General features: G+C 31.3%; 1 protein-coding gene across 4 annotated transcripts in view; it reads left to right on the top strand.

Moving 5' to 3' along the window:
• Positions 1-14,422, top strand: part of LOC135142019 (myotubularin-related protein 4) — a 77,071-nt gene that overhangs the window by 37,415 nt on the left and 25,234 nt on the right. For all 4 annotated transcript variants that reach the window (XM_064073653.1, XM_064073654.1, XM_064073652.1 and 1 more), the window contains exons 5-8: positions 3,265-3,675; positions 8,612-8,807; positions 8,858-9,040; positions 9,097-9,270. In XM_064073653.1, coding sequence (XP_063929723.1) covers positions 3,265-3,675; positions 8,612-8,807; positions 8,858-9,040; positions 9,097-9,270 — 964 coding nt within the window. The remainder of the gene's footprint in view (positions 1-3,264; positions 3,676-8,611; positions 8,808-8,857; positions 9,041-9,096; positions 9,271-14,422) is intronic.

Here is a 14,422-nt window from a genome sequence, read left to right as displayed (position 1 = left end):
CCTTGAAATTCTCTATTTTCACATCTTGCACTTAAGAGTGAAGCGTTCCATATTGTGCTGTCATGTGTAGATCCTGGCCAACGTGTAACAATATCACGTATGTTTAACTTTGAATCACAAACAGCTTGCACGTTGATGGAGAAATAAGTTTTCCGATTCCTGAATAGCTCAGCATTTTCTCCACCAGGTGATGTTATGGGAACATGGCTACCTACCATCCACACAACCAATAACATTTGGAAAGCCTCGTATCGCATGAAAACCTGTCTTCACTAGTAGTTTTTCTTGCTGGTTTTCCGGCATTTTCACAAAATGTGGGCACATCCCTGCTAGATGTTCAGATACTCGTTGTACCACACGACATACTGTACTTTTGTGGACACCATAGTCATCACCAACGAGAATTTGGAATGCTCCTACATTATAGGATACGATTAACATTTTGTTATTATAGTATAATCTCACTAATCCGGCACTATTAAAAACCGGAGGATGCCGGATTATTGGAATGTTCGGACTACTGGATTATAGTAAAAAAATCATAGGTAATGAATAAAATAAAGCATTTCATAGAGGAAATAAATGTATGTAATCTATTAATGGAGGTGTAGAGGGGCGAGGGAGGCGTGGGCGGAGGGTGCCGGATTATTGGACGTGCCGATCTATCGAAGTGCCGGATTAGTGAGATTATACTGTAATTCTATGATAGTTACCTGTTGCGTAGAACCTCAAAGCGATAAGTAGCTGATCTGCAGGAGAAAGCGAACAATTTCTTAAGGTCATGGGGGCAATGTTGTCTTCAATCAAAGTAATAATGTGTCTCACAGTGTCTTTATAAAAACGGTATCGATCACGAAACTCAGCTTCACTATACATTTCGAAAGGGTTACGTCTATCTCTGAATACTTTCACCCTATCCACAACCACTAAAAGGTCACCCAATTCCTCATCAGAGGAAGAACTTGAACCCTCGAATACCCGAGCAAGTTCCATTCTCTCTGACCCCGCAGACGCGAAGTTCTGAAAAGAACTGATTTTGTTTTCACTAAATTGTAGTTAATTTGTTGAAATTGCTGAAGTAATCCTTGCAGAACAACACCAACACTCCAAAATCGAAATCAAAAATCAAAACAAAACACGAAACAGCGACCATTTGCATTCAACAATTTGACAATTAGTGACTGCGCATGCGTCAGATAAAATTTAACGGACCTCCATGCCGCGTTAGTTTAACTGTGCATTTTGGCTCAGTTAAACTGACAATTTGTTTCTAGCAACCCATTTACTAATTTATCGGAGAGTTAAACTAACTGGTCGGTTAAATATCGTTCCAGAAACCGGCCATTAATGAACTATTAGCAATCTTGTGTGACGAATTAAGAAGTGTTATAACGTAACACTTGAGTATAAGTATCCAGAAACCTGATTCATAATTCGATAAAAAAAGGATGAGTCCTGACTGTGAAATCTAGCAAGTGCTGTATCTGAACAATCTCTAACGGTTAAACTAGTGTTAGAACCTGTTAACGATTAAAATCCTAACATGAACTGTGATTTTACAAACAATAAAACAAATTTACACCATGCCTCATCTGCATATTTCCGCTGGGAAAAATCGCAAGCTACGTGTGTTGGGGAAACTGTGGCTTCGTAGGCGTTACGATTAATTGTCGTTAAACAAAGGCCTCCCCCTCTGTATTAACTACCAAACCAACTAAACTTAACCTAGCTTACTCACCATGCGGTTTCACACACAACAAACAAATCAAAAGTGACACCTCTCGCCCCTTTAGCCACCAAATCAACTTCTATCAACCCTCTCAAAGAAAATTCCTTAGAAGATCTACCGACTACCCAACAAGAACTAAACGTGCACATGGTTGCCTATGTTTAACGATTTTCTTGATTGATTTTTCCTTTTAATTTCCATGCTTTTCGTTTTAGTTTTTGTAATTAATGATAATGAATGACTACTTTCATGTTTTCTCGACATTTCATACCCCGAGTTTAAAAAAAAGGTCTCCCATTTCGTGTATATGGTAAAACGCTAACCAGTATTTACCTAATCATCCCCATTAACAATTTGATTGTGACCTTAAAATTTTATATAGTAAATATTTTTTAAATTTTATAAAATAAAACTGCCGTACTGGTGGTTTATGAATCCGCCTTGATTTACGCACATCAAATAACAAACACGTGGTGACCGAGTGGATAAAGCGCTGGATCGCCCCCGTCCTGGCCATTTTTAATATTATCTTTATTTATTTATTTATTTATTTGAATTTGAATGTTTTATTTCAAGTGCAAAGCAAATTCTATCTAAATAGCGTTAGAGCAGATTTTTCATCTTTTGCGATGATGTTCGACTTGCTTCACTTTTCAGTCTCCGCTTCCTGTTCTGAGTTCATGTTTTCTTAGAATGATGCGCTTAGATCAATGCAAAATTGAGTCATCGATAGCAGACAGATAGAAAATCCGTAAACAATCCTCTGGTGATATACCTGTCCTTGCAAGTGAATGTTGATGATGTCATCAAAAAAATTTCTAATGGAGAAATTCGCTTGAAACATGCCAATAACATGTTCTTAACCTTTACTTTACTTCACACATCTTGATTTTAACTTATAGGGATTATCTTAAAAAAAAATTCTCAATACCAAATTTTATAAATTCTCAAAAAAATGTATAAGTTGGGACGTTGTCTCGAAATAGCCTTGGACTATTTTTTTTTATCTTGTGGTACTTCCCCTTCCGTTTTCTTCATTTTTCTTGAAACTGATTTCGCGCATGTTATATTTTTTTCGTCGAGTAACTCCTAAAGTGTTTTTCTCTCTACTTCTCTCTCATATTCTTCCTCTATCACCTTTCTTTTTTATTTTTGATATGTGTTTGATGCATGCATGTTTCACCGTAATTTTACCATCCGTTATCTTATCTTTCTACTATTGTTTTGATTTCATTTCTCTGGTTTTCATGTCTCGCATTCTTTTTTGATTTTGATGGAATAACTACAATGCAAACTAAAAGTGGCGCATATACGACTCTGTTCAACCGCAGGCTACTTCCAAGCAAAATATTTTGAAAATGTAGTGTCTTATTCATATGGTTGGCAAGTTTTCCGCTTAACAATGCGGAACTTTTTTAACGCATTGTTAAGCGTTAAAAAAGTTCTGCATTTACTTACTCGCAGAACTCTTATAACGCTTCGCCCACCGAAGTTTAATTAAAAAATAAATAAATAACGTTATTTTACGATTTTAGACACACCAAGAACGGCGCCGTCATCGCCCGCTGCAGCCAACCCGAGGTCGGCTGGCTGGGCTGGCGCTCCAGCGAGGACGAGGACCTCATCAAAGCCATCTCGCAAGCGTGCAGTTTCGACCCGAGGAGCGACCGAGAGTCGGACCTTTCACACTCGCCCGGCTCTCACCACTCGGAGGATTCCCTTCAGATCACGTCGGACATAGGGAACAAGGAGAAGAAGGTCCTGATAATGGACGCCAGGTCGTACACCACGGCCGTAGCGAACAGGGCGAGGGGCGGAGGCTGCGAGTGCCCAGAGTACTATCCAAATTGTGAAATAACGTTCATGAATTTGGCCAACATACATTCCATCAGGAAGAGCTTTCAGGCTTTAAGGCTGTTGTGTATGTCGTCGGCGGATCAGCCAAAGTGAGTATGAAGTAGCTGTGACTAGAGTGGATTTGAAGTTGGGGCCGAAAGTTGCTTCTAAATTTTTACAAGTCACTGGAGGTGAGGGTTTTGGTTGTTGGAATGTTTTGACATTGAGTAACGAAAGTACTCCAATCGTTCGAGAAAGGTGAATTAAATAATAAAAAAAAAAAAAAATACTTTCATAATAGATGTAAGGAAATCAAAGGATACTAAATTTTTACTTCGAGAGCGTAAGCTAAGGAATTATTGTAATCGAATCCATCGGGCGACTGTCTACTTTTATGTCTTCTCGAGGTTTTAAATGACCTCTAGAGTACGAAGAAATACATCTCTCATTTTTGTCTGTCTATCTGCCGTCTGTCCAGATTTTTATTCGACAGATAATGTCCGAAACTACTGGATCGATTGTTGTTAAATTTTGTATCTATATTAGGAATATCATGTATTATATAGTAAAACGCAAACCAAAATTTCGCTATCATCCCACCAACAGTTTGATGACGTTACAATAGTGAATTTGTTTTTGTTCTCATAAAATAAGATATTCCTGTGCTTGTGGTGTATGAATCCGTGTTGAGTTTTCACCGTAAAGTTCTTGGAAAAAAAATTGTATAACAAAATTTTGCAATTTAACTTTGAAACCGAATGCATTATTATCTTGCAAGAGTTTTATGATCTTAATTTCATTTTCCCAATTTTTTTATTTTCATTTTCTCGATTTTGTATCACAGTTCTTCGTTTTTTCCTTTCCTTTATGTTTTTCAATGTTTCTTCCCATTTTATAATTTTTCGTTTATTTAATTTTCCAAATTTTAATTTTTTCAAATTCAGTTTTCGATTTCTCAATTCTTCGATTTTCCGATTTTTTAATTTTTAATATTTAGGTTTTATAATATTTCGTTTTTTTGGTTTTACACTTTTTCGATTTTTCAATTTTTCGTTTCTTCAATTTTTCAAGTTCTTGATTTCCAATTTTTACATTTTTCAAAGTTTTCATTGTATGCTTTTTCGTTCGTTTTTTCATTTTCAATTTTGCTGTTCTCCAATTTTTTTGATTCGAAAAACTGAAAAATCGAAAAAATGAAGAAACTTGAAATTGAAGCATTGAAAAAATTTTACAATTTTTTGATATCACATTTTTTCGGTTTTTGAACTTCAATTTTTCGATTTGCAATTTTTAAATTTTGCCATTTTTCGATATGTATTACAATTTTTCATTTTTCGATTTTTCATTTCCTTTATTTTTTCAATATTTCTTTCAAGTTTATAATTATTCGTTTATTAAATTTTTCAAATTTAAAATTTTTCGAATTCGAATTTTTCGATTTCTGATTACCCGATTTTCCGATTTCATTAATTTTCAAATTTAGGTTTCACAATACATATTTCGTTTTTTCGGTTTTACACTTTTTCCGATTTTTAAGTTTGCTCAATTTTTAATCTTTCGATGTTTCAATTTTTCGTTTCTTCAATTTTTCAAGTTCTTGATTTCCAATTTTTAGAGTTTTCAAACTTTATATTTTTTCTCTTTTTCATTTTTGATTTTTCAATTATACAATTTTGCTATTTTTCTATTTCTTTTTATTCGAAAACTTAAAAAATCGAAAAACGAGAAGTTGAAGCATTGAAAAAAATTTACAATTTCTTGATATCACAGATTTTCGATTTCCTTTTTCTTTCATTTTTCGTTTTTTCAACTTTAACTTTTTTAATTTTTCAATTTGTCCATTTGCAAATTTTAAGTTCTTAATTCTAATTTTTCATTTTTCCAATTTTTTAATTTTCGTTTTCTTAATTTTATGTCACAATTTTTCGCTTCTTCATTTGCTTTATTTTTTCAATGTTTCTTTTAATTTCATATAATTATTTATTTAATTTTCCCAATTTTAAATTTTTCAAATTCGCATTTTTCAATTTCTCAATTATTCGATTTTCCGATTTCTTTAATTTTCCATATTTAGGTTTTACAATATTTCGTTTTTTTTTGGTTTTACACTTTTTTTATTTTTTTAAATTTCTCAGTTTTTAATCTTTCGATTTTTCAAATTTTCGTTTCTTCAAATTTTCAAGTTCTTGATTTCAAATTTTTAGATTTTTCAGTTTCCATTTTTTTGATTCGAAGACTTAAAAAATTGAAAAACTAAAAAAAACGGAAAATTACAAATCGAAGCATGGGAAAATTGAAGCATTGAAAAAATTTAACAATTTTTTTGATATCACAATTTTTCCTGTTTTATTTCATTTTTCTATTTTTAATGTTTCGGATTAATAATTTTTCGTTTCTTGAACTTTTTTTTTCAAATTTTCAATTTCTCGACTTCGAAATTTTTCGATATTACAATTTTTCATTTTTCGATTTTTTTTTCCTTAATTTTTTGTAATTTTTCAATTTTTCAAGATCATGATTTTTTGTTTATTATTTTTCCGATTTTTTCATTTTTGATTTTTCAATTGTACAATTTTGCTATTTTGTCATTTTTTGATTCGAAAACTTAAAAAATCGAAAAATTAGAAGTCGAAAAACTAAAAAATTGGAAAAAATACGAAAAATCGAAAAACTGAAAATACAGGAAATTATAGCACTGAAAAATTTTTACAATTTTTGATATCACAATTTTTCGTTTTTCCTTTTTCTTTCATTTTTCAAGTTTTCAGTTTCTCGACTTCCAAATTTTTCAATTTTTGATTTCTCGATTTTTCAATTTTTCGTTTCCTCAGTTTTTCAAGTTCTCGATTTGTATTTTTCATTTTCCCGATTTTTTTATTTTCATTTCCTCGATTTTATATCACAATTTTTCACTTTCTTTATTTTTTCAATGTTTGTTTCAATTTTGTAATGTTTCGTTTATTTAATTTTCCAAATTCCGATTTCTCATTTACCCGATTTTCCGATTTTTTTTATTTTGAATATTTAGGTTTTACAATGTTTCGTTTTTTCGGTTTTACACGTTTTCGATTTTTAAGTTTCTCAATTTTTATTCTTTCCATTTTTCAATTTTTCAAGTTCTTTATTTCCAATTTTTTTTATTTTTCAGCTTTCGCTTTTTATACTTTGTTCATTTATGATTTTTCAATAGTACAATTTTGCTATTTTGCCATTTTTTTATTCGAAAACAAAAAATCGAAAAATTAAAAGTTGAAAAACTAAAAAATCGGAAAAAAATAAAAAAATCGAAAAACTGAAAAAACAAAAAATTACAAATCAAGGAACTGAAGAAACAGAAAGTTTTTGTCATCCCAATTTTTCCTTTTTCTTTCATTTTTTAATTTTTCTATTTTTTAATATTTCGGATTCAAATTTTTTAGTTTTTTGAACTTCAATTGATTCAAGTTTTCAGTTTCTTGATTCCAAAATTTTTCAATTTTTCGATTTACAATTTTTCAATTATGCAATTTTTCGATTCTTCATTCTCTCAATTTTTGAAACTGCGATTTTTCAATTTTTCGTTTAATCAGTTTTTCAAGTTCTTGATATTTGTTTTTTCATTTTTTGGTTTTCTTTATTTTTTCAATGTTCCTATTTTGTAATTTTTCGTTTATTTAATTTTCCAAATTTTAAATTTTTCAAGTTTCGCAATTTTTCTATTTCTTAATTACCCGATCTTCTGATTTCTTTAATTTTCAATATAGGGTTTACAATTTTTGTTTCTTCAATTTCTTAAGTTCTTGATATCCAATTTTTATATTTTTCAAAGTTTTCATTTTATGCTATTTCGTTTTTTCATTGTATAATTTTGCAATTTTTCCATTTTTTGCCTTCGAAAACTTCAAAAATCGAATAATTAAAAGTCGAAGCCTAAAGACCGGATAAAATTAAAAAATTGAAAAAACGTAATGAATCGAAATTGTAGAAAGAAGGAAAAAACAACGAATTGAATGGAAAAAATCCAAAAATTGTGAAATTAAAAATCGATAAATGAAAATTTTCAAAAATCCAGTAATTGAAATATTAAAATATTCTAAAATCGTAAAATGAAAACTAAAAAAATGCAAATGGAAAAACTGAAGAAATAAAGAAAAGAAAAAACCGAAACGAAAAATTGCAAATCGGAAAATTGAAGATATAAAAAATTAAAGAATCGAAAAATTGAAAATTCAAAACTCATGGAATTGAAAATCGAAAAATTAAAGAAACGAAAAAATTGAAATTGCAAAATAAGAAATTATAAAACGGAATATTGCAAAATTGAAAAATTAAGAAAAATGAAAAATGGAAGAATTGAAAATTTTAAGTCAAAAAGCTGCGGAAGTGTTACGCCACTGATTTTTACTTAATAGAGGTTATTAGAAAACAAAAATCGCAAAAATTTTGACAATTTTTTAAAAGAACCGGCATTTTTAGTGCTTATCTTCAGGGCTAAGGACATTCCTTCGACCATTTTTTTTTTCTAATGTTCAACAAATGCGTGATAAAAGGGCGCGATCAACACACAATAAACCTACCGTTCCTCTTGGTTAGAAAACAGGCACTTTTCTTGCTTGGATTTAGCGCAGCCTGTTCATGCTACTTTTACGTGATCACTAGACAGCGGATTTCTGTCGGGCTACGTCACGATTTTAGTGGGGACGCGCTGCATCGCCGGGACTCAGTAGCGGGTGATAGGTAATCACTGAATTTAATTGCCACTTGATTCCATAAATACAATTAACGATTTATTAATCAAACGGCTAACTAAATGAGAACTGGAATTAACAGCAGAGTGCAACGAAGCAGCGTTATTCTAATCTCAAATAAACGAAGTGCAGCCGGTAAATGCAATGAATTCCCATCCCGTACGAGCCGTACCGAGTTTGGCCTTGTCTAGCCCGACAGAAATCCGCTCTCTAGTGATCACCACTCTAGGTACTAGAATTGAATTTGGTGACTTCTAAAAATTTAGAACAATTTTCAGTTGAGCGTTTGAGTTAAAAATGTTAAAATCGAAAATTGCAGTTGGTTTAGTCAGTTGGAAGGGACCCGTTGGTTACAACATATGTCGGGTTTGATGAAAGCAGCCGTAACTTTAGTAACTGCCGTAGATCGCGATGCAAGACCTGTTCTAGTCCACTGTTCCGACGGATGGGATAGGACGCCCCAAATCGTCTCATTGGCCGAACTTTTACTAGACCCGTTTTACCGAACCATCGAGGTGAGTACACAAAATCTCAGTCAACCTTCATACTCATTTTTTGTTAACAGGGTTTCCGAATTTTGATCGAGCGCGAATGGTTAGCTTTTGGTCACAAGTTCGCCGACAGGTGTGGCCACACGATAAACGGCGACCCGAACGAGCGCTGTCCCGTTTTTCTGCAGTGGTTGGACTGCGTGCATCAGCTTTTGTTACAGTTCGATTGCTCTTTTGAGTTTTCGCAGACTTATCTTGTGAGTGTATATAACTTAATGTTGGTTTTGGGTGAATAATGTTGACTGTGTTGCAGGTGAAGTTAGCTCAACACATTTATTCCAATCTGTATGGAACTTTCTTGTGCAACACTTTCCAAGAACGCATGAAAGTGGTCAACGGAAAAACGTTTTCGGTGTGGGAGTTTTTGAACTCGCCGAGGTTTAGGAATCACTTGTATGCGCCACCTGGAAACGGTGGTGGGAGCAGGGTATGTTTTTAACACTCATCCCGTTACGTTACCATTATGCGTAGAATGTGATTATTTCGTAATGAGTACGAAAAGTGGCACATTTCGCATTGGTGGAAAATTTATATAGCAATAGTCCAAAGAACGGTCGATTTAATATCTAGTTTTTTCGCAAACAAATTGAAACTAAAAGCAGTTTCAAGCGCGTTTTATTATTATTTTTTATTAAAGATTGCAACGTTTACAGCTAAAATTTATCACATCTCGTGCAAAAATTCAACACATTGTGCCCTTACATTATTCACCATTTACAATTTTTTGTTACCTCAACTTAAAATTTTATGATCAACAAAAAGTTATATTCTAGGGAAAAATTACCACGAAGATCGTTAATATAAAGTGAAAATAATAATGGTCGTAATATAAAACCCAGAGAAGGATTAAATCGGAATTTAAAAGTCTGAACACGCATTAGCCTCAAATTTTACTGCTTCCAAGAGATAAATGAATAATTTATAAGTTTCATGTGTACTGTTTTCCAAAGTGCTTTCAATTCGCGAAAGAATGGAGTCACGTGGCAGTTGCGGTTTGAGTTCAATGATTATAGAAAATCTTTAAATACAAGGGCAGTTATTTATTCCGAATTGACATTTTTTCCGCATCGATTCGTTGGTATTTTTGAAATTTAAATTAAAACTAACCTTTATTTTTGTGAATACACGTATATGTCAGGAGAAAATGGTGTCACCCTGTGCTGTAATTTGAGAGATCTTTTGTAACCACTTCCCAGAATATGTGATGATTTTTTAGCGATTTATTAAAGTTTATTTAACTTATAATATCAGGTATTGTTGTCTAGAATTTATTGTTTAACTCATCTGTACGGTGTGTTAAATATATAACACCACCACTGTCTATGATTCGAACGCATTATGTTACGAAAATTTACTGTATTAACTTGTTTATATATGGTCTAGAATGCACTAATCCTCTACCTAGGATAGGAAACGAATTAAAAATTGCTCAAAAAAACTGAATTACATTGGCTTTGCCCACATTTCCCATTTGAAAATGTTCCAATCAACATTTTTGCAGCAAGGACACGTATGCCAATTCTGACACGTGCAGTATAAGACTAATAATAATATAGATAATAATAGTAACAGTGTAAGAAACAAAAAACCCAATGCCGCATTCGAATGTACGCATCTGATTTTCGCGTTAAGTCCGAAGACACTCTATGCGATAAGCTAACGAATAACCTTTTAAGAACTCCGCTTATGCTTACTAATAGTAGCGAAAAATCTCAAGGCAGATTTATAAACAAGTATAGGTGTATGTATTTTTTTAAATTTGAATTCTGTTTGGCACTTTGACTGTTATTTCAGCGTAATTGTCAAACTGGTTAACGACACGGGTTAAATTTCAATTCATGTGGGGTACAGTATTATATTAATTTTTGGCAAGGCGTTGTAAAACTGTACCACTTACGATATCTGATATGTTCCTGTTTGTTTCTTTGTCCGACACACTGTATTTACACAGGTGAAGAATGCCCACACTTCTTAGCATTTTAGGGGCGGGAACGCATACTGCGTAAATACAGTGTGTCAAACAAAGACGGTAAGAGAAGCATACCGTTTTACAACACCTTGACAGAATTAAAAGAATTGTGTTGTAAGTCACGCAACATCAGATTCTCCTTGGTTAAAAGTCACGCATGCGCACCAAGAAGAAAAATAGACCGTGTTCGCCCTCCGTTTTTCTGCGACTTTGATCTTGTGTGATGCTCAAACAGAAATATCGAAGAACTCAACAAGCAAAAAGTCGGGTAATCATATAAAATATAAACGAAAAAAATCTAAAATTTCAAAAACTGAAAAATCAAAAAATCGGAAAATTGGGAAATCAAAAAATTTAAAAACCGAAATATCAAGAATTTTAAAAATCCAAAAAGTGAAAAACCGAAAAATCTAAACCGAGAAGTCAAAAAATGTTAAATTTAAAAATTCAAGAAGATTGAAATTCGGAAAATCTTTTTAATTTTAAGAATTGAAAAATTAAAAAAACGGATCATTGAAAAGTTGCGTAATTAAAACATCGAAAAATTGAAAAATCGAGAAATCGAAAAGTTGAAAAATCCAAAAACAGAAATCGAAAAATCGAAAAGCCAAAGTTTAAGAAACAACAAAAATTGAAAAGGGGAAAAATCGAAAGATCGCAATATACAAAAACTGAAACATTGAGAAATCGGAACATCAAACTATCGAAAAATCGATAAATGGCAAAGTCGGAAGTCGAAAAATTGAGAAATCGAAATAGGTAGGCCAAAATCTAAAAAACGAAAACTTAAAAATTTGAAAAAATTAAAATAAAAAAAATCGAAAAACCTAAACACGGAAATCTCGATAAATCGAGAAATAGAAAAATTGAAATATAGAAATATCGGGGAATTGAAAAATCGAAAAGTTGAGAAATCGAAATAGTTGGGCTAAAATCTAAAAAACGAGAAGTCAAAAATTGAAAAATTTAAATTAAAAAAAAATTATAAATCAAAATATTGAAATCTCGTCAAATCGAGGAATAGAAAAATTGAAATATGTATGGACATATCAAGGAATTGAAAAATCGAAAAATCGGGAAATTAAAAAATTGAAAAATCTAAAATTTGAATTGTTGAAAAAATAAAATATCGAAAAATTGAAGATCGATAAAATGAAAATTTGAGAAATCAAAACACTATAAAAAAAATTAAAATTGAAAAATCTAAAATCTAAAAAACAAAAAATTGGAAAGCCGAAAACCGAGAAATTGAAAAATTCCAAAACTGAACTAACGAAAAATTGTGAAATTGAAAAATTGAAGAATTGAAAAATCGAAATGTTGCAAAATCGCAAAATTGAAAAACTAGAAAAAGAAAAATAGAAAAATTAAAAACGGAAAAATCGAGAAATCGAAAATCCAAAGTTTAAAATATCACAAAAGATGAAAAAATAGAAAATTTGGAAAATCAAAAAGCTGAAAAATTGGAACGTCAAACTATCAAGAAATTGAGAAATGGATAAGTCGGAAGTCGAAAAATCGATAAGTTGAGAAATCGAAATAGGCTAAAATTTAAAAAACGAGAAGTCAAAAATTGAAAAATTTAAATTAAAAAAAATTTATAAATCAAAACATTGAAATCGCGTCAAATCGAGAAATAGAAAAATTGAAATATGTATAGAAATATCAAGGAATTGAAAAATCGAAAAATCGGGAAATTAAAAAATTGAAAAATCTAAAATTTGAATTGTTGAAAAAATAAAATATCGAAAAATTGAAGATCGATAAAATGAAAATTCGAGAAATCAAAACACTATAAAAAAAAACTAAAATTGAAAAATCTAAAATCCAAAAAACAAAAAATTGCAAAGCCGAAAACCGAGAAATTGAAAAATTCCAAAACTGAACTAACGAAAAATTGGGAAATTGAAAAATTGAAGAAATGAAAAATCGAAATGTTGCAAAATCGCAAAATTGAAAAACTAGAAAAATCGAAAAATTAAAACAAAGTTTAAAAGATCACAAAAATCGAGAAATCGAAAATTTGGAAAAGGAAAAAGCCGAAAAGTCAAAAAATTCGAGTTATACAAAAACTGGAATATTGAGAAATCGGAACATCAAACGATTCAAAATCGATAAATGGAAAAGTCGGAAGTCGAAAAATTGAGAAATCGAAATCGGGAGACCAAAATCTAAAAAACGAAACGTTACAATTTAAAAAAATCAATAAATCGAAATTTCTATAAATCGAGAAGTAGAAACATTAAAATATAGAAATATCGAGGAATTCAAAAGAAAAATCGAAAATTTAAATGATTGAAAAAATCAAATATCGAAAAATTGAAGATCAATAAAATAAAAATTTGAGAAATCGAAACATCTTAAAAAAAAATTAGTCGAAAACCGAGAAATTGAAAAATTCTAAAACTGAACTGACGCAAAATTGGGAAATTGAAAAATTAAAACAACGAAAAACTGGAAAATCGAAAGATTAAAATATCGAGGAATGGAAAGGTCGAGAAGTCAAAAAATCGAAAAATTGAGAAATCGAAATAGGCCAAAATGGAAAATTTGAAAAGTTAAAACAACAGTTCTTAACACTGTTCTGCAAATTAATTTTTGCCAGGTGGGAAGATTTTACCCTTTTTGTTGTTCGTTTCTTTTTTTTTATTATTATTAATTAAGCATTTTTACGTTCCCAGCGTAAGCTAAGGAAATGTTTTAATAAGATCCATCAGACGAACCGCTAGTTTCATGTTTTCTGGACGTTTCATAACTCCTAGACTACGAAAGAGTAGGTCTTGTTTCTATCCATCTTTCTGTCTGTCCGTCGGTCTATTATTAGACGGATAATCGCCCAAACAACTGAGCCGTTTTTTGTCAAATTTTCGATCAATGTTATGTTGTATATCAGTAAAAGGCGCCAATGAACATTTGTTATCATTCTCACCAACAAATTATGACGTGACTTTATAATGCCGTACATTAAACATTATTTAAATCTTATAAAATAATATACCCATACACTTGTGGTTTATGAATCCGCTTTTGAGTTTTATCTCCAGGGATCCAGATTTTCGCTAAAAAAATCCAAAATCGCGTACGTTCGATCCCCCTTTGGGCCTTTTTTATCCTTACAATGTGACTAGTATTATGTTTTAATTTATAGAGGTTATCACGAAAAAAAAATTGCGAACCATTTTTTTTATATTTCGAAGGATTTGTTAGACGTACTTCAGGGCCGAGAGAAGTTCTGTAGAAGTGATTGTCGACAAATTTTCTAGTTATTATTGAATTTTGGCAATATTTTTTTTAATTTTTGGAATACGAAAAATTGTTAACATACGGTCATTTAAATATTTCACAATTTTTACGTTTTAAAAATAATACCTAAGTTTTTAATTTACCGTACTGCTTTGTAAAGATTGACCAATGGACGTTATATTTCACCACCAAAATTTTAATTAAATATAATAATATACCATGTTAAAACAGAGTCCACCGAATAGTGAACATTCACTTTCTGTTCGTTGAAAGTCACCAATAAACCACTTAGGGTTATGGTAATGATAATTTACAGCCCAGATCTTCTCTCTGATTGCTTGTCTGAAACAAACACAGGCTCTATGAA

The sequence above is a fragment of the Zophobas morio genome, unplaced genomic scaffold (genome assembly GCF_036711695.1).
Source record: "Zophobas morio isolate AGI-343-1 ecotype UQ-CSIRO unplaced genomic scaffold, CSIRO_AGI_Zmor_V1 ptg000046l, whole genome shotgun sequence".
Classification (NCBI taxonomy): Eukaryota; Metazoa; Arthropoda; class Insecta; order Coleoptera; family Tenebrionidae; genus Zophobas; species Zophobas morio.
The sequence above is the reverse complement of the archived record's forward strand: the minus strand, read 5'-3'. Positions and strand labels throughout refer to the sequence as shown.